The sequence below is a fragment of the Tursiops truncatus genome, chromosome 4 (genome assembly GCF_011762595.2).
Source record: "Tursiops truncatus isolate mTurTru1 chromosome 4, mTurTru1.mat.Y, whole genome shotgun sequence".
Lineage (NCBI taxonomy): Eukaryota > Metazoa > Chordata > Mammalia > Artiodactyla > Delphinidae > Tursiops > Tursiops truncatus.
The window spans coordinates 30,530,015-30,550,174 of NC_047037.1; the positions used below are offsets into that span (position 1 = coordinate 30,530,015).

The 20,160-nt window shown below is 42.0% G+C and overlaps 2 protein-coding genes across 4 annotated transcripts in view; one reads left to right on the top strand and one right to left on the bottom strand.

The window, feature by feature from the left end:
- STAG1 (STAG1 cohesin complex component) overlaps positions 1-12,178 on the top strand; it is a 419,314-nt gene extending 407,136 nt beyond the window's left edge. For all 3 annotated transcript variants that reach the window (XM_019934217.3, XM_073803799.1, XM_019934218.3), the window contains 6 exons: positions 1,370-1,575; positions 5,331-5,505; positions 7,680-7,790; positions 8,344-8,458; positions 9,959-10,039; positions 10,127-12,178. In XM_019934217.3, the coding sequence (XP_019789776.1) occupies positions 1,370-1,575; positions 5,331-5,505; positions 7,680-7,790; positions 8,344-8,458; positions 9,959-10,039; positions 10,127-10,150 (712 nt within the window). In that variant the 3' untranslated portion in view covers positions 10,151-12,178. The remainder of the gene's footprint in view (positions 1-1,369; positions 1,576-5,330; positions 5,506-7,679; positions 7,791-8,343; positions 8,459-9,958; positions 10,040-10,126) is intronic.
- A 3,757-nt stretch (positions 12,179-15,935) lies between these two features.
- PCCB (propionyl-CoA carboxylase subunit beta) overlaps positions 15,936-20,160 on the bottom strand; it is a 90,683-nt gene continuing 86,458 nt past the window's right edge. The window contains exons 11-15 of the mRNA XM_019934219.3: positions 19,028-19,135; positions 18,687-18,787; positions 18,176-18,274; positions 17,247-17,346; positions 15,936-16,226 (exon numbers count right to left, since the gene is read on the bottom strand). Of these exons, the coding sequence (XP_019789778.1) occupies positions 16,105-16,226; positions 17,247-17,346; positions 18,176-18,274; positions 18,687-18,787; positions 19,028-19,135 (530 nt within the window). The 3' untranslated portion in view covers positions 15,936-16,104. The remainder of the gene's footprint in view (positions 16,227-17,246; positions 17,347-18,175; positions 18,275-18,686; positions 18,788-19,027; positions 19,136-20,160) is intronic.

A 20,160-nucleotide genomic window follows, 5' to 3' on the forward strand; every position in this document is an offset into this window, starting at 1 on the left:
GTTCTTTGAACATATGTATAATAATTGCTTTGCAGTTGTGGGCCAAGTTTCTATTGCTTGGGGTTTTTTTCCTACATATGGATTACATTTCCCTGTTTCTTTGTCTCATAATTTTTTGTTGCAAACTGACCATTTTAGATAATATATTGCATATGTGATACATTGTAAAATAATAATTTAGCTACTCTTGATATTCATTCTTTATCCTCCTAGAGATAGTTGTTGTTGATTGCTTGGTCATTTATTTGGAGTAACAAACTCTGTGAGGTCTGTTCTCTTGCAGTATGCAGCCTCTGCTGTCCCTACTCAGATCTTTTTTTCCCTTGTTTTTTTATTATTTAGCCTGTGTCAGCCCCTTATTAATCAAAGGTTGTGCTTAAACCTCCTTAGCAAGTTAGATTTTTACTGTTGGATGTGGGTGTGGCTTTTGAAAGCTGCTATCACAGTTCAGGTTGTTTACTTTGCCCCATGGTCAGCCAGGGGACCGGCAGCTTAGAAGGTCCCTCACTGATTGCTCCTGAGAAGGGCAGTCTTGGGCCATGTACAGTCTTCCAGACTAACAGGAAAACATGTGATTTAATTTATCTATGTTATTTATTTTAACTTTAATTTTTTAGAGCAGTTTTAGGTTCATAGCAAACATGAGGAGAAGGTACAGAGAGTTGCCATCCCATAGACCCCCTGCCTCTACATGTGCATAGCCTCCCCCACTATCAACAACCAACACCAAACAGGTTGTTTTGCTGGGGAGAGGGTATGCCAAGCTCCTCACGCCACCATTCTAGAAATCCTGCCCTGGTTTGAACACTTTAAAAGAAAATTCAATAACCTTTTTGAGCCAGACTTCTGATTTTTTTTTTAAACATTGGTATTTAAAAACAAAGAAAGGAGTAAAGGAAGAAATACACATACACCCTTAGTAATACATTTGCTTGTTTAAAAGTATTCCTGAGGGGCTTCCCTGGTGGCGCAGTGGTTGGGAGTCCGCCTGCCGATGCAGAGGACACGGGTTCGTGCCCCGGTCCGGGAGGATCCCACATGCCGCGGAGCGGCTGGGCCCGTGAGCCATGGCCACTGAGCCTGCGCATCTGGAGCCTGTGCTCCGCAGCGGGAGAGGCCACAACAGTAAGCGGCCCGTGTACCGCAAAAAAAAAAAAAAAAAAAAGTATTCCAGGAATTTGTGAAGCAAAACCTTAAATTCTCAATCCCTCTCTTTCTAAAGGTAACCACTGTTAATAGTTTAATGTGTGTCCTTAAGGATTCTTCAGAACCTTCAGAGAGAGAGAGAGCCTCAGGTTATGAAAAAAAAATTAAATAAGTGATGCATGAACTGCTTCCATAAAAATGACTGCTTCTTTTGTGTTTCTAGTCACTCATACCTAGAAAAATTCCTAACGGAACAGATGATGGAAAGGAGGGAGGATGTATGGCTTCCACTCATCTCCTATAGAAATTCATTAGTCACTGGAGGTGAAGATGATAGAATGTCCGTGAACAGTGGAAGTAGCAGCAGCAAAACCTCCTCAGTAAGGAATAAGAAAGGACGACCTCCACTTCACAAAAAACGAGTAGAAGGTAAGTGTGCCTTTATACTATGAGGCAAATAGTGTGCCTGATAGTATCAAGAAAAATAAAGTGGTGAATAATCCGTTGAAGCAAGATAATACTGTTAAGCACATTATTTCCTTGTATGTTTCATATACACTGAGAGGTTCAGCCACAAAGGTTGTAACAGACAAAACTGGACAGAAGCGGGTCAAGGAAAAAGAGCTTGAAAAAGCATTGAACACAGAGGAAGATAGGCACAGAGAAAAAGAGGAGACAGGAAGGTTTATAAAACTGATCCCCTTACCATAGATCTCTAATACGTTAAAATTTAAAATAAGACAGTCATAATGTTATTCTATCAAAATGCATCCTAATATAGGAGAGATTTTGGTAAATTGAGGATGGAACTCTGCAGCACAATGAATATACCAGAACAACTTTCCATTTCCACCACTTGGTTGGATAATTTATTTTTGTATATTAAATTAGTGATGGCCAGATCTGGTTTTTTAACCCTCATAGGCTATGGGGAACAGGGAGTTGAACTGTCATGAAAATGCGATCAATAATAGATATTCCTATATCCAAAAAGACTAAAGATTGCTTTATTAAACAAAGCATTAGTCTTAAACTAAGAAAACTCAAAGTAAAAATGCTTATTTCCCCAAATAATCTTGCTCCATCTCCATGCTTCTCCTAATAGAATCTCTCCAAAGCAAGAGAGGACAGTGATCTGCATCACGCTCTGTTGCCCCTGTTCACAACCTTCTGTTTACCTCTGCTGCTAAAAAATAGTGACTCATCAAAGACTTTGCTGAGATCTGCAGCAAAATTAATTAGAATTTAAGTCTAATGTTTCTTTCATCATTGGGGAGGCAGTATTAACTATTGATGAAGAGCACAAACTCTTAAATTCAGAGTTCTAGAATTCAGACCTGGCTTTCTCGTTTTTCAGCTGTGTAACCTTTGAGCATGTTACTGAACCTCTCTAAGCCTCAATCACTGATCAGATGAAGGATGACCTGAGTATCTGTCCTGTTAGCTATTGTGAATATTAAATTAGACACTTCCCCAAAAAAACTTAGCGCACACACAGTGATTACTTAGCACAGTGCTTGGCACATAGGCAGCATTTGATAAATGTTAGCTGCTGTTGTCATCATATAGTAATGCCCCTTTTCTTGCATCAGTCAGTAGATTAGGCTGAATGTATATTTTGAAGAGAATAAAAGATTTGAAAATATTTACAGACTTGATAGTAAAGTTTAAGATTACCTTTCAAGTTTCAGTTTTGGGGCTTAAAATCTTTTTGGCCCAGAAAATGAAAATACAGAACCCTGTCGTTATAGTATAAGATCCTGAACTGTTCTCTAAAGAATGATGCCAGTCATTTCCTTTCGGAAATGTCTTCTAGAGCAGGGTGCCCTTTTTATCAGGGCACCCCACATCTATTCCTCTATCTGTATTTTTTTTCTGCTCACAGCTTTTCTTAGATGTAATGGTCATCTTAGCCAGAGTTCATCAAATCCTTGCTATACCAAGAATGTGTTTTACGTGCATTACATCACTTAATCATTTATTTGACTAATATTTGTAAAGCACTTAGGTCAGTCCCTGGCACATAATAAATGCTGTATAGATGTTTTATAAATCAATTCTGAGTTCAACAGTATTATCCAGGTTTTACACAGAAGAAACCAAAGGCTTAGAGAATTTAGGTAACCATTTATCTATACATTAATGGAGCAGTTAGTATTACCGTCCTCAGGACGGAGAAGCATATATGGACCAGATAACCTAATTTGGTAATCATTAAATTGCAAAAAAGAAAACTTGCTCCATATCAGTTTCAAATTTACCAAGTAACTAAGGTAAGTTACATGTCCAGAACCCTTAAGCAACAGAGTTTCATCTGTTTGGAATGAAGATGAGAGAGCTTTGCAAGAAGTGTTTTCATTGAGGAATCTTGAGGGTTAGGAGGATCTCTTCAAGAAGAGTGAGTTCTTCCTGAAGTTACTCTTTTACTAAGCACCTTCCTAAGAACTGTACTAGATGCTGGAGATTGGGTATTAATTCCCAGTGAAGAAAGGGAGACAGAGAAGCAGGCAATTTCAGTTCAGCGTGGTGAGTGCTCTGATGGGCCAAAAACGTTCTTTGGAAACATACAGGGAGTGACCAAACTCATAATGAATCAGGGAAAATTTTTCTGGAAAGGATGACATGTAGTAGAAAGCTGAAAGATGGTTTACCAGGTTAAGAACCTAAATAAGACCATTCCTATGATCATAAAATTTTAAGTGCAGCAGAGAATAAAAGTTTTGAATTAAATGTTGAATGAAAAGTGGTATGAAGAAAAGATGTAACATATCTTTGCTGAAGAGATTCAGTAGTGAGCTTCAGATCAGTGGAATGACCTTAACCAGACAATAGGTAGGTATTTCCAAGAACAGAAAAGCCTATCCAGAACATACATGTGTCTGACAAAATTTTAGAAACTGGAGAATACACTGAGAGAGAGAGAATGCTTGATGGCAAAGGAGGAGCCTCACATGCACATGTCTCTGAGACTTATTGGGGGAGGAAAAACAATGGGATTCATACTACATTTTGTGATTAAAATTCTTCAGAAGGAAACACATAGCAGTAATACTATTTTTTAAGTCTTCCCACATCAAGAAAATGCAGTTGACCTAGAAGAGTGGGGTGAGGGGGAGCATTAGGGGCACCAGCCACCTATGGAGTTGAAAATCCGTATCTAACTTTACAGTCCATGTACTTGATTCTGTATCCGTGGATTCAGCCAACTGTGGATCGTGTAGTACTGGAGTACATACTTATTTTTAAAAATCTGCGTTTAAGTGGACCCATGCTGTTCAAACCGTATTGTTCAAAGGTCAACTGTAATTTAGAATTTTGTAGGTAGAACTTCATGTAGCATTTTATCAGGATTTAGATATGCAAATAATGCTATAAATAGTAATTTAATCTGTTCAAATCTTTATAAATGATCTTTAGAAGAAGGAAAAAATAGTGCCCGGTCTCTTGAAGAAACTTAAATCTAATTACAGAGATAACATATACACATGACAGATCACCTGCCAATGCAGGACAGTGTATAATTGAGCCCTAAGTGAGCGAGAATGATTTTGTTTCCTCTGGAAGCTAAAAAAGAATGGTAAGTTGGGGGCTGAGTGGGGTGATCAGAGAAGACTTCTCTAAAGAGGTAGAAGTTAGAGGCATGAAATCAGTGAGTCCCTCAATCCAGCCCCGCAAGTATAACCTGGCCAAAGAGTTACTTCTCTGGTGACCAGTGCCTAATTGTGTAACAGGATTTGCTGATTTCTCAGTAAAGGCCAGCCAGATTTTAAGTGCTGTTGCCTGGCGCCCCTCTAAGACCCAGTAAATAGGCCTTTTATTGCTTGAGCAAAAGGAAGGTTAGAGGGGTCTCTCTGGCTGGCCACATTCTTCCCCTTCTGTAGGGATGGAGGGACTTGGAAGAGATGATAATGTAGGATAGCTAACATTTGATGTTTACATACATTACCTTATTTAAGCCTTACAACTCAATGAGGTCAGTTACCAATATCCCCTTTTGTATATGAGCAGACTGAATTTTGGAAATTTAATAGCTTATACAAAGTCACACAAGTGAGTGGTGTAACTGGAATTCAAACCTAGGCAGTCTACTCCAGAGCCATGCTCTTTAAATCTATGCTATAACTTCTACCAGAGTTCATTCCACCCATGACACTCTGTGACACTCATTAACTGGAATTTTACAGATGAAAGTCTGGATAATACGTGGCTGAACAGGACTGACACCATGATTCAGACTCCTGGCCCCCTGCCGGCACCACAGCTCACTTCCACTGTTCTGCGAGAGAATAGCCGGCCCATGGGAGAGCAGATTCAGGAGCCTGAGTCTGAACATGGTTCTGAACCTGACTTTTTACACAAGTAAGTAGTAAAAAAATTGTTTTCTTGGCATAAAACCTGCAACTGTTAAAGTAAGAAAAATTATTTCTTCTGAGCGTATTGTTTTCTCAGTTAATGAGAAAACAAAACCAGAGTTTAAATAACTTATATTAGAAGATGTATAATAAGTCTGCAAACACTTGTGGATCTCAGTTCCTCAAAGTCTAGAGACCTATAGATGCATGGTGTCTTACTAAGTGCTGATTTCATTTGGAGTTTGCAGATTCATTGGGCAGGTCTGTTTCTTCTCAGAGATTTGCCAAGAACACATGCAGGTTTACTTCCTTGGCGAGAGAGCCTAGAAGAGTCTCTGCTAAGGTTGTTCCTAGTCTGAACACCAAATAGACTATTACTTTTATCAGCCATTTAATTAATAGTACTTTGTCTTGGTTTATATTTTAAACTTGAACTGTTCATAGATTAAGAATTGTTAAAGCAGTGATAAATTCTGAGAATAGCGGTCCTTTCTGTAGGATAATCAAGCTCTTACCTTTTTTTTACTGCACTAGCGATTAAACTGTTTTCTAGTACCACGGCTCTGAAAATCTTGGAAAAGGCAGGGTGATGGCATGACTTTTGCTTTGAAAACCTTAACTTTTTCTTTGTTATTTTCCATTCAACTTTGAAAGTCTGTAAGCTCCTCACTTGTGTTTCTGTTCATATTAGAGTAATGCTGTGAATTACTCTGATGGATAAGAGAGAATTCTCACTAGAACTCAACAAATTTAGCAGGTTGAAAATAGAAAGGGGCAGTGTTACAAGAATTCAGATCCTGGGTTTTCATAAGGAATCTTTGCTCTGAGGATCTGCCTTCTTCAAAGCTGAAAGGATCATCTTTGTCAGCCACTGCATAACTGGGCCATCTTAGAGGGTAGTTTGCCTTATGACCAGCACTCCCACTCCATTTCCTACTGGGGGAGGGGGGGTATCCTCCGTATTGGAGCCTTGCTTCCCTGACCTTACCATGTCAGTCCCTCCTGGCTGTGGTCTGTCGTCTTTTTCCTGCTACAGATTTATAGGTTGAATCAAGGTGGCAGCCTAACATGATATAAAGACAGCTGCTTCGAGAGAACTTTATGCGGCAGATTTTAGCTACCTAAAATCGTTCAAGTTTCCATCCCAAGAGTCATGTTGATTTTATGCAAGTGTCCACGTGCCAGTAAGGATAGAGTACAGGTGATTTGGCTCAGCATGTACCTGAGTCCAAACTTCCTCAGAAGGACTGAGAAAAAATGTGATCTACCCTCCCTTGTTCAGCTCTGGAGAGCTCTGAGCAACGAAGCCAGCATCATTCCTGTCCCTTCGGGGACTGAGTGTGCAGCTAGGAACACTTGTAAGTAGGGCAGCAGCTGGATACAGAAGTGTGAGAAGCGCTCTTGTTTAGCAGGGATTTGGGGAAAGAAGCTGATAATTTAAGCACCTGTTGGGGAGGAAAAAGTTTTCCTCAACCTTCTTAGGGCCCCTGGCTGGGTCTAAAGATTTAACTGACAAAGACAGATTAATAGGAGAAAAGCATACAAATTTTATTAAATTTTTACATGTACATGGGAGCCTTCACAAGAGAATGAAGACCTAAAGAAGTGACCAGAGCAGGAAGCTTTTAAGCCCTTTAGACAAAATTGTGAAGAAATGACAAGACAAACGAGTTTGGACTGGGGTAGTCCAACTAGGGCTAGGTAGTCCTCATCTTAACTAGGAAGATAAGCATTCGTTTAACAGGATTTGTTTGCACGTTCCTCTGCTGCCATCTCTGGGCTGATAAGAGTCTGTCTCCAGTAAAAGGAGAATTTATTTCCTGCCTTTAGGCAGAAAAGGGGGAACTTTTTCTGTGTTTTACTACTTCTTAATTGCCTTCAGCTCAAAACAGTTTTTATCTCAAAGAAGCATATTTTGGGGTGACATATTCTGATTGCCTTCACACCTAACAACTAGCCTCCACAGCCAGCTTCTCTTGGAGACTTAGGGATCTCCAGTTTACTGCCATTTCTGCAAAGACAGGTCCTTTGATAATGATCTCAACCTTGACCCTGGAATAAATCCAGCTAACTCCCCTTACATGGGGATTAGGCCAACCAACTATGGCTGTTTTAGCATGGGACTGATGACCTAAATTCCTCATCTGCTGCCACAAAATGAATAATAGTACCCTCTCTTAGTCCTCAGATGCAGATCTCTTGGTTAGGCCAGCCGAAATTAGAAGACTTAAATCGGAAGGACAGAACAGGAATGAACTACATGAAAGTGAGAACTGGAGTAAGGCATGCCGTGTAAGTGTTACATCAAGTGTCACAAGAACATGATCACTGTGTGATGGTCATTTTGTGTAACGACTTGGGTTTCTCTGATGTTTGGTCTTAGAAGAGGAGTTAAAATCATAATTTAGGATATGCTATGCAGCGTAGGATAGGAATGGAGGACATGGGTGCTTGAGGCTTTCAGCATTTAAATCCTAGTATGCAACTTGCCAGCCGTGTGGCCTTGGATAAGCTCTAAAACCTCTGTGCCTCTGGTTCCTCATTTGTAAATTTGGGATAATAATGGCACCAATCACTTAAGAGTTCTGTGGGAATTGATACATAGCTAGCTAGTAATATTGTTACTGCATTTAAATTATACTTCCTTCTGATGAGTTGAGATGAAATCTTGAGTTAACCAAATGAATGATTCTTAATTCCCTTAGAGTTCAATATCATAATTTGTGCAGTCTACTGGTTGTAATTGGAAGGTGTGCTTTCATTGGTTAAAAGACGCAGTGTAAGAGCCAGAACTCCAGGTTGTATCAGTCTGAACAGCTTTCTGACTATGCTTTTTCTGTATCAGTCGGGGTCTAATGGAGGAAGATGCTGAGCCCATCTTTGAAGATGTAATGATGTCGTCCCGGAGTCAGTTAGAAGATATGAATGAAGAATTTGAAGATACTATGGTTATTGACCTGGTAAGGAAGTTCAATACATTTTTCTTCTGTTAAAATATGTGAAGGTGTTGGTGTAAGATGATGCTCTTGTTTTCAGAACCCCGTGAGAGGAAGAGGAGGAGGAGGTAACATTGACCAACAGTGGGCAGGGCCCGTGTAGCGCTTGTAGCACTTGTGGGCATTTGGATGAGCTTATGTTTTTCAAGCCTGTTTTCAAAGCAGTCAGATTTTCAATTCTGGCAATAACAGGAACTGGCTCCTTATTACCTTCATGAAAAACAGCTTACACTAGATCTTTCAGTATAGCATGTTCATCTGGCCTCTTGCACTTTAAATTGGAGTCTGTGTACACTGCATTCCAACATAGCAACCAAATGCAGAATATGGACCTTATTTGTTCAATGTGAAGAGACATGTTTAAAATAAGGAAATCTGAATATGGACTAAGTGTAGGTGATATTAAGAAATTTTCTTTGTCAGAAATAGTAATACATGGTAGTTATGTTTTTTAAAAGTTTTTATCTGTTAAGAGATACATACTGAAGTAGTCATACGTGAAATGACATGGAGAAGAAAAAAACAGGAATTCAATGGAACAAGATTGGCCAAATGTTTGAAAATTGTTTAAGCTGGGTGATGGGTGTATGGGAGTTCATCATACTGCTTTCTCTATGTACTAATTTGCTAGACTGCCATAACAAATACCATTGACTGGGTGGCTTCAACAGAAATGTATTTTCTCACAGTTCTGGAGGCTAGACGTCAAATAGCAAGGTGTCAGCAAGTTTGATTTCATTCTGAGGCCTCTCTCCTTGACTTGTAGGTGGCCATCTTCTCCCTTTGTCTTCACCTGATCTTTCCTCTGTGCGTGTCTCCTCTTCTTATAAGAACATGGATCACATTGGATTAGAACCCACCCATACGATCTCCTTTTACTTACCTCTTTAAATGCCCTGTCTCCACATATGGTCACATTCTGTGGTCTAGGGGTTAGGAGTTCAACATATTAATTTGGGGGGACATAATTTACCCCATAGCGTTCTGCTTTGTATGTTCTGAATTTTCCATAATGAAAAGGTTTGGTAAGAAATGTAAATGAGACCATATCCAATCTGTAACCCTCCCTCAACCCACCCATCAGTAGCTGTCCATCTACCTGCTCTGGGGAATTTAATGAAGTTTTGTCACCTAGTGTTTGATCAATCTTATAATTATTCCATGATTGAGAGGTATGTTCTTTGTTTATAGGCCCAAAAATTATTTATATGCATTTACACATTTATTGTAATTTGAAATTTATTTTTATCTAATTTATAATTTATCTAAGTGATAATTAAAAGCCAAATACTGTTACATTTTTCTTTAATGTATGCTCCTGTAAAAGCCAGATTCTTTTCCTTTCAAATTGACCCTTAACAGTTCTTTATATTTATGATACTATTAGAAATATTAGCTGATTATCACAGTTCATTGTCTTAATGTATCTCAGGAAAAAATTAAGTATCTGGCCTCTCTTTCCAGCCCCCATCAAGAAATCGGCGAGAGAGAGCTGAGCTGAGGCCAGATTTCTTTGATTCTGCAGCTATCATAGAAGACGATTCAGTAAATGTTAAATTATTACTGTTCTTTATTATGGTTTCTGGGTCTTGTTTATGCATGAATTTAATAATTGTGTTTCACTTTTTCTAGGGATTTGGAATGCCTATGTTCTGAAGTCTGAAGAAAATTTACAAATCTGGAACTCTATTATTTAGAGCTAGAGGCCTATATACTGTGATAGCTTGTATGGGGAAAAAAACACTTTTGATGTGATCTGATTTGTTTTTTAATCAAATGATTGAGGTCAATCCCTTTTTGCAGTGACAGAAGAGGAGCATGTAAATTACCCAAGAGAATGTTGGTGAATGTCACCTCAGAAAGACTGACCTGAAAAATCATTTGTGTCCTATTATTGGACTTATCCCAATACAGATGTGTGTGTTTTTCTGGAGGGAGGAAGAAATTTTAAATTTTTAAAACAAACAGCTGTCAAGATAAACACTGTAATACACCTGTTTTATGAAAGCTCAGCATTGAGTAAAAAAAAATATTTTTAACTTTATTTTCCTGTTGTACAATTTAAAAACCGTTTTAACATTTTGCCTTTTTATGTTTTAAAAGCTAACCATTTTTATTAAACCTATGAGTAAAGCAGCTCATCCTAATTGCCGAAGAGTGTTTTGGAGCTCACTGGATTTGGTTGGACCTTGTGGAACACAGAAATATGGAGGAGCAGAATACTGACAAGCTAAGATGAAACTCTGACAGTGCATCTCTGCCAAAAACCATATACCCTCTGTGGACATGGATATGAATTCCCCGATTTTATATACTCTTGAATAAAAAGGTTTATTTTTATTTATAAGGGGGCATAAAATAAGACATGTCCAAGCAGCCATTTTTCCAACAGATGCTGTACACCATTCATTTTATATAGATTAGGGAGATTCAAATACAGTACATTTTCTATTGGTATTTGTTCTGTGCATTTTTAGCAACTTCTACCAGCAAATAAAGTATTCTCAGTAAAACAAAAACGGTTCTCAAGTTATCAGTTTGCTGTTTTTACCACTTAGTTCATGCCCTGCCAAATTCAAGTTACATGGACTTCCATTTTCTTAAAAAGATAATCATGAAGAACTCCTTCGCCATTCAAACGTAATTTTAAGTGTAACATAACCGTGTCTACTTCCCATGCACTTAATACCCTTATGCACTAATTTTGTGAATTAATTAAGTTTACCGATTATAGACGTATGTGCTGCATAGAAGTCTGTGCTTAGAGGGTGAAGGTCTTACGCTTACCTTGAAATACAGCAACATTTCAGTGTTAAATGTGCATATTAAGGATAATTCTTTGGGGGAAAGAAATTATGAATCTTCAGGACAGCCTTTAATGGTTTAGAGTTACATTCTGCTTAGACTTTTATGACTTGCTGCTACTGTTATTTTAAAAAGCCCACTTTCTTCCTTTCTGATTTTTAAAGTAAGCCTCAGAACTTCCAAACCAATCCATTTACAGCTGTTTCTGGGCTGGTTTTTAAAGTAAAGTAGCTGCAACAGAGTGATGAGGCTTTCCCTTTTTACCAAAAAACAAAAGCATTTAAAAAAAAAAAAAATCTGTGCACCCAGTGACTATGTGGGAAAGCAAAATGGATTATTTTATTCATCCTTTTAGTAAACAGACAAAACAAACTTTTCTCAACATTTGTACAGTTCTGAAAAAAACTTGGTCACCAAAAATGTTTTATCTGCTAATTGAGCAATTCCTGGGCTCCAGTTGGGGCTGGGGTCTCGCTTTCCTCCAGAAATGTGGGTTTCACTGGAAGTGAAGGGGCGGGGATGATTGGACTGTCCACCACGCCAGCCCTGCCCGCCTGTGGTTCTGGCCAGGGAGCAGGCTGGGAAGTGCCCTGGCACCTGCACAGATTGATCCTTGGCTTGACAGTTTCACGTGGAAAACAAACAAACAGATGCTGACTTAGAATTGTGGACTACCGTGCAACAGAAAAGGCGTAATATCGACTCCAATGGGTTTCCAGTTCAGTTTGAAGTCAATCGAATTTTTGTATTTTCAGTGTCTCCTTGATTGGTTTTGCTAGTAATTCTGTAAATTGTACATTTGCAATATGAGGTTTTTTTCCTTTTGTACAATTTGAAACTGATGCTTCACCTTTCCTTTAATAAACTATTCAAAATCAGGCTTGTGGTAGTCATCCTATTGTTCCTACTAGGTAAAGCTTTAAAGGGGTGATTTCTTATCCTGTCGACAGAATGATGAAGCTTTCCCTTTTTACCAAAAACTGAGAGTTTGCTCTTTCAGATCATTTGTTAAATGATGGCAAAATTCCTGTATCAAATGAGGCTTTACTTTTTTAAGCAAGCAGAATCTTAGGACTAGCTCATCAGTTTTCTTTCATTCTTTGTATTTCCTTGGAGAGAGTGAGAGACTAGCTAGGCCAAGTGGTCTGTGATTCAAGAGGAAGCCTCTCGTGGGCTGCGTTTTGGAAGAGGCATTCAGGGATTATCAACTGGTCTGAAGCCTGGGTCCTTCCCCCACCCAAGATCCAGACCCAGCACTTCTGCACGGTTGCCCCCATAGCAGTGCCCTGTAAAGATCACTTGTGTTCTACATGGCTGCTGAAGTGAGGGTTTCTCTTGACACTGCTGCCAGGTGTCACTCTGAACAAAACTGTATCCTATACTTTATGGGCCTGACTGTGTTCTTTGGGCCGTGTTCATTAGATGGCCTAAGATGGCTGTGCAGAAGAGGCAGGAATGCAGGGGATAAATCGGCAGGTGAGCTCTCCAGGCAGCCCAGGAGGGAATGTGATGAGCACGGATCTCTGTAGCAGCTCATCTTGAAGGTTATGTGTTTATGAGATTAGACCAGGGTTTTACCCATGTGTGACTCTACCTTCGGACAAGCTTGCAAACCTCCCAGATGTGACTTGACTGTGACTCTCCATTGGCCCTGCTCTCAGAAAAGAATCTATCAAACAAGGCGCAGTGTCTTCATGGGAAACAAAGGCTTAGTGCCTGCTCAGGCTCCACATATCAGACCAAACTCAGGTAAGGTTCCATCCATGCCCTCCTAAGTGCCTTGCTCTGTAGGGGTCTACACTGGGCATCACGTCTTGAAGGATAGCTTTCTGCTCCCAAGGACACATAAATGAGGCATTTCTCATCTCCAGGACAGTAGGGACATGGTCAGTACCTACCTACTAAGGCTGCCACATCTGCCCAAATGTGCTGGCTGGATTCCACACAGGCCCCAGACTGAGGCTCCGCCCACTGAGTAGCCACAGCTTCTGCTTGGAATGGTGGAGATCCCATGCTGACAGGGAAGCAAGAGCATGAGGAGCTGTAGTTTCACTAAAATATATATAATAAAGCCACAGCTCGCCAGAAATCCTTTGAAACCAGAAGGACTTAAAGTTCACATGTCAAACAGGTGGAGTCTGTGTTGATTCAACAACTCCATCAAGGGTGTTAAGTCAGTGTACTGGGTGAGTGTCTTTCACAGGCTTCTCTTACTCTGGGCAAACCACATCTCACGTGCCAGCAAAAAGCATCAGTGCATCCAGAAGCAGAGGATTGGGCTGGGGAGACCAAGACATGGTCAGGAGAGAAGCTGGAAAGACTTTACACAAACAAGCACTGGAAGGCTGCTCGTGGATGTGCGTGCTCCCATTATTCCAGCAACTCAAAAGGATGCCATCATGCATAAGGTAGGAAAGTTTTCCAAATTTAGTAGCTCTTTGGGTTGATACAATCCCAAGTGGAGCAGGCCACCACCTTTCTCACTCCAACCCTTTGGGATCAGACAGTACTGCCTGGGTTCAAATCCCAGCTTCACCACTCATTAGCTGTGTGGTTCAGGACAAATCGGTTTACATACTTAGGGCAGGGACAGTTACAGCAGGACACTCATAGAGCCTCCTACCTCCACTACAACTCGCTGTATTATCTGCTCTCGGTCTAAACACATTTGCCAGCGCTCCACTCAGTACACCCAAGTCCTCTCTGGTTACAAGATTCATCATTTTTCTTTGTCCCTTTAAGACGAGACCACAGTTGGGAAAGGCATTCCTAAGAGCAGCTGATGAGAAAACTGACTGCTGCTCTGCAATACACTGAGGCTGGTCTACTTGACAGAGCTTCCAAGATCTTGCAGCTCCGTGTCTCCACCACCAGCTTGGTTTTCAGATGGGCCAAATCCTAGCTTGACAGACCCCAGAAATTGGATTGGCCAGGCAACTTTAAGCTATTGAGCCACATGCTAACCAACCCGTATGGTTCTTCCTTAGCCAGGAGGCCTCTAAAAGACCAGGAGTCTGCCACCACTCCTTTCCCAGCTCCAGTGGCTTACAGTCTTACTGCTGGTGCCAAAGAGAAGTACAAGGAGCCTCTGGCCAGACATCTCTGCCCCCTAGGAACTAACCACCTAGTTAGGAAGACAAAAATATGTTTCAGGCCATATGTTTGCTTCTAAATTTCATCTACTAAAAGAAACCAGGGCTCTTAGAGAAATCACTGAATCTGCAGCTGGGTGAGGAAAATATAAGATGAACCTGGTACATTACCCTGTGTCAAAAAATAAGTGCACAAAAAATTATTGTGACATATCAAAAGGACTGAGGAACCAGCTTGAAAGAGCGCCCCTCTGGCTGTATCACGAAATTCTGAGCATCAAAATAAGTAACAAATTTTTAAAGAACTCATCAGTCTCTGTTTTTTCTTGATTGAATGACTGAATATATTCATTCACTAAAACATTTATGAAACACCTACTGTGTACTAAGCCCAGATTTCAGTTATGAATAATAATATATGATTCTCAATAAACTAGTATAATGTGCATTTGAAAATTTGATAGGGTGATAGCATAGTAAGAAAAATATATTATTTCAGGAAAAAATGTTTAAAAATGAAAAACTAATTTATGCATCTAAATTGATACTAAAAACTTAAAGAAGAGGAAGCTCTTTCTTCTTTCCTTGTGGATATAATGATAGGGTTAGAAATACAGTATTTTACCACCAACATAGAACAGCTGATTGAAGCAAGAATCATAATGGATACTAAAAAGTAGTGGATGAAAGTGTGCTGACAGGCTTAAAGAATGCCTATCAGACTCAATTTCATCAATAATGGAAAAACCTAACGTGTTTCCTAATGTAATACAAGGAAAGAACACTCCTGTGTATTACTCCTACGTGGATCTAAATGTCTGTAAACAATCAGACAAACCCAAATTGAGGGACATTCTACAAAATAATTGGCGAACATGCTTCAACAATGTCAGTGTCATTAAAGACTATGTAAGACAATGAGCCTTGTTTCATATGAAATAAGCATTGACATTTGCGGGGACAAAAGGTCATGATTCTGCAACTTTCAAATAGGTCAGTAAAAATAGTAATTATATATTTATATAAAAGATGAAGCAAATGTAGAAAATGTTAAGAACTGGGTAATCTAGGTGAAGGGTATACACCTCTTGCAACATTTCCACAGGTTAGAAATTTTCCAAAATAAGTTTTTTAAAATGTGAGAACACGTTTCTGGAAAGAAGTTAATATAGGGTAAGAAATTAATATAGGGTGTATGCCTTACTGAGCATCTATTCTGGTAGACACACACACACACACACACACACAATTACAAACATCTTCTTTAATCCTCAACAATTCCTGAAGGAATTGAAAGGATAGGACATATCATTTAACTGTTATATTATTTAAAAGTAAGAAAACCAAAAGCCTAAGCAGACAAGTACTTCACCCTAAAAGCTTATTATGTCACCTTTAGAGAAAAAAAATTAATTCTTGGGAAAAGAAAGGAAAGCAATACACAGAGGTGTTAAATAAGGGTCAGCGCTAAGTGAATACTATAGTGTTTTCTTTAGTTTTCTTGATTTTTCAGATTTTTACCACAAAAAAGATTTATGCTCAAAAACTGCTGGGATTTTTAATAAAACAATTTTATAGGAAGGCACAAATGAAATCTTTCTAGAATTTAATAAACTTAGCCAAGTTATTACTGGTATTTAGATTCCCAGGTTTCATGACTGAAAAAGGCAGAGATGGGTGCAAATGGCCAGGTAGTAATTACCCTTGGTACATTTACAATGGAATATTTGCATGTTTCCTCCATGGGCGCTGTACCTTCTTGCTGGCCAAGACATCCAGGTCACAGCAGATTCGGGCACGTGTAGAGGAAGGCTGGATGATGTCATCCACAAACCCTGGGGAAGCACAGAAAAGGAAGCAAATCATCTGCAGCCCCAGATGCTGCCACCCACCCAACACCACATGGTGCTCAGCCAGGGCACTATCTTCTGCGGCCAACAGTGTGAGCAGGGCCCAACCTGACACAAGAGGAGCTGGGTCCTGTGAACCTTCCCCTGATCCCAGGAGCCCCCTGTTCCTCTGGCAGGTCCCAAACTTCTGGCCTAGGAACACTCGGCAAGAAAAGGAAAATGTGACCCTCTCCCTACCAAGATGAATTCAACAGGGAATCCAATTAAGAAAGTGCACTTTTCTTTTTTTAAAATCACTACAACAATTCCTCCCATCCTGTACATAAACCCCTCTGCAATGTTACTATGCCACTCCTCCCATCAGGAAATGGATTGTATTTCTTCACCTGGCCTTGTAACTTGCCTTGGCCAACAGAATGTGGCAAAAGTAACACTGCAACTTCCAAACCTAGGCCTCAAGGCACCTTGCAGCTGCCCCACTCTCCCTCTTGCCCTCAGGACACAATGTAAAGCAGTGTGGACTAGCCTCCCTAAGAATAAGAAACCACGTGGAGAGAGAGTCTGACAGCCAGCACCAGCCATGTGAGTGAGGCCATCGTGGACTAGCCCCAGTCAGACCGCCAGATGACACAGCTGCATGACTGATCCCAGGCCCAGCCAGCAGAAGAGCCACCCAGCTCAGCCCAGACCAAACCGCTGACCCTCAGAACTATGAGGGAAAACAAAACAAAACAAAAGGTGGTGGTTTTAAGTCACTTTGTTTTGGGTAGATTTTTCACAGCACTAGGGTGACTGGAACAACGCTAAGAGATTCAGCCATTTCAGCAATGTTGTTTTGATTCTGGTGACAAAGCAGCATCTTTAAGTGATGACTGCTCAGGCACAAACCAGCCCTCACTGGTCTCCAGATTAAACTGGAAGGACAAAGGCAGACTTTCTGGAGTGAAATAAGAAGCAAGTGACCCAACAAACGAACGAAGCTGCCCTCCCCACCACAGGCCCTACCTCTCACGGCTGCAGGAAAAGGGTTGGCAAACTTCTCGATGTACTCTGCCTGAGCAGCCTCCACATTCTCGTGCCCTTTGAAGATGATCTCCACAGCGCCCTGTCACGAGAGGAGTTAGTGAACGCCCCTGGAGGCCCCTGGAGACCTGGGCAGGCCTCCCTCAGCTCATCATCATGGGCATGGTTGCCAGTGTCCTGGTAAATCAAAGTGTACCAGAGACAAGTGCCAGGTCCAGGTGCCTGGAGTTGACCTCCGTGACTCCGGGAGCTGGGATGGATGCTCAGCTGTGGCCCCAATGACGAGCAGCCCAGGCTAAGCCAGGTGTTTGCCTCCCCAGATTCTGTCCTGCTCTCTCCAACTGCATTTATCCTTCTCTGAGGCCAAGATATTTGGCCCAGTTTCCACTGTTAAATCCACAGTTCCCTCATTGAGGGACGCAGACTGCTGTTTCCCTTTTTCATGATTCTGAGCCCTGAGCACACAATTCAATGGCCAGAGGTGGAAAGACTGAAATGCAAATGTAGAAAAATGAGGACTGAAAGATAAGCCTTCACGTCAGAACCCTTGAAAGTCAGCTTGGAGAGGCGGGGGCATGGGAGTTACCTGGTTCAGCCACAACAGCTGTTCTGAAGCAGAAAAGGAGTGGGGAGCAGGCTCGGCAACAGGAAGCACCTGCCCTAAGTCAGCAGCTTGGGGCCGGGGGAAACGTCCAGTCCTCCGCAGGCCAGCTCAGCTGACTCAGCCCTCTCCCCTTTACTGACGTCTCAAAACCCACTCTAGGCTCCTCCCACCCGGGCACGGAGACGGCGGCACACGCCTGAAGTGAGGGCAGGAGGCAGGCTTGCCAGGGCCTAGACCCCAACTCCCTGGAGCCCTGGCCCCTCTCCAACATTTCCCAGACGCAGAAGGGAAAGCCAGGGGGCCTCACCTTTGCTCCCATGACTGCAATCTCTGCTGTGGGCCAGGCATAGTTGGTGTCACCACAAAGGTGCTTGGAGCTCATGACATCGTAAGCGCCACCATAGGCCTAGAACAGACCCAAATGCTGAATGTTAGTGCCTGAGTCACCCATGTCACATCCCTGCAAGACCCCAGGAAGCCAAGCAAAATGAGGACAGAAAGCAAGAAGAGCCCTCCTGGGCTGCTAAAGGCCCAGTGTCTGTGAGGCCAGGGAGCCGGAGCACAAGGGCGCAGCCCACAGGCCTTTCACAGTTCATGGTCACGGTCTTTCCCGGCTGCTTTTTCCCACTGCTGCTTTCAGTTCCCAGATGACCAGGGACACCCCTGCAGGGCATGTCTGCCGTGCTGTCCTCCAGAGCTTTTTAAGGGGAGAGAGGCGTAGTCTCCCTCCAGCACTGCTGAACCTCTCGGCCAGACTTCCAGCCACGGCCCTGCCGTGGGAGTGAGTGAGCTCACAGCCTCCAGCGTGAGTTCCTCACCTTCCTGGTGATGACTGTCACTTTGGGCACAGTTGCCTCGGCAAACGCGTAGAGAAGCTTGGCGCCGTGCCGGATGATGCCTCCGTACTCCTGCGCGGTGCCTGGGTCACGAGGAAGAGTTACTGGATACCCACAGAATCCTCAGGAGGTCGGCCTCTGCTCTCAGCTGGGAGGTCTTCCCCCTCCCCAAAGGGCCACCCCTCACACAGCCGCACCATCCAGACACCCAGAATATGGAGACGTCACAAATCCTGAGGGAATTTTGCAAGATCTCCAAATAAAGTGGGTGCCTCGCTGGGCAAAACCGCCTCTCCTTGCCCCCACCTCTGTCAATGACTCACCGGGGAGAAAGCCAGGGACATCCACAAACGTGATGAGTGGAATATTGAACGCGTCACAGAATCGGACAAAACGAGCCCCTTTCACGGATGAATTAATGTCCAAGCATCCTAGAAAAAGATCATCCAGGCTGAGCTTCTGGGCAATTCCCAGTCCCACCCACACTGGGAATGTGCCCCCAGCAACCATGCAGAGCTGGTTACTAAGGAGGCACCAAAGTTACCTCCTCAGAAAACGGCTAAGGGGATCCTCACACTCCAGGAAAAACTGGGAAGACAGGAGAACCCACCTGGCACTGGTCAGAGGGCCAAGGAGTGGCGCCGCCCCTGAGGGACCGGCAGCAAAGCCCAGGGCAGGCAGCCAGTCTCAGCCTCGTAACCTGAAGGGCTGCTTGCTGCCACCTGATGCACAGCCTGCCTCGCCCCTGCAGCCAGTCGTGGGAGGTGACATCCAGGGGCTGGTCTTAGAGAGTCCCTGTACCCTGGAATCAGATTCTGGCTTCACCAGCTATAGCCACGTGTCAGGTTAATTACTTCACTTTCTGAGCCTGAGATTTGCCACCTGAAAGGCAGGGGTGTTATCCCCCTCCTACCACAGCTGTAAGGATTACAGGAGATGGTATCTGTGAAAGGGCACAGAATGAGAGCTCAGTTACTAGTAAACCCTCTCCTACCACACTTTGCAAAGTATTTTATGAAGCCAGCATTAAATACCAAAACAAGAAAAGGACATTACAAGAAAATGCAGACCAAAATCCCTCATGAACATAGATACAAACAGTCCTAAGATATTACCAAATCAATTCCAGCATTAAATAAAAACACTGGTGCATCATGACCAAGTGCAGTTATATCCAGGAATTCGGACTTGATTTAATGTGTGAAAAGCAATGAAATTATTAAAGGAGAACAACCATATGGTCACTTCAGTAGATATAAACATCTGAGAAAATCCAACATTCACAATTAAAAACTAGCAGTAAACTAGGAGTACAATTGAACTTCCATTAGCTGATAAAGAATATCTACAAAAAAACTTATACACTCATGGATTAGAAGAATAAATCAATCCCCAAACTGATCTATACCAGTGCTGCCTGAAAGAGCTTTCTATGATGATGAAAATGTTCTCTGGC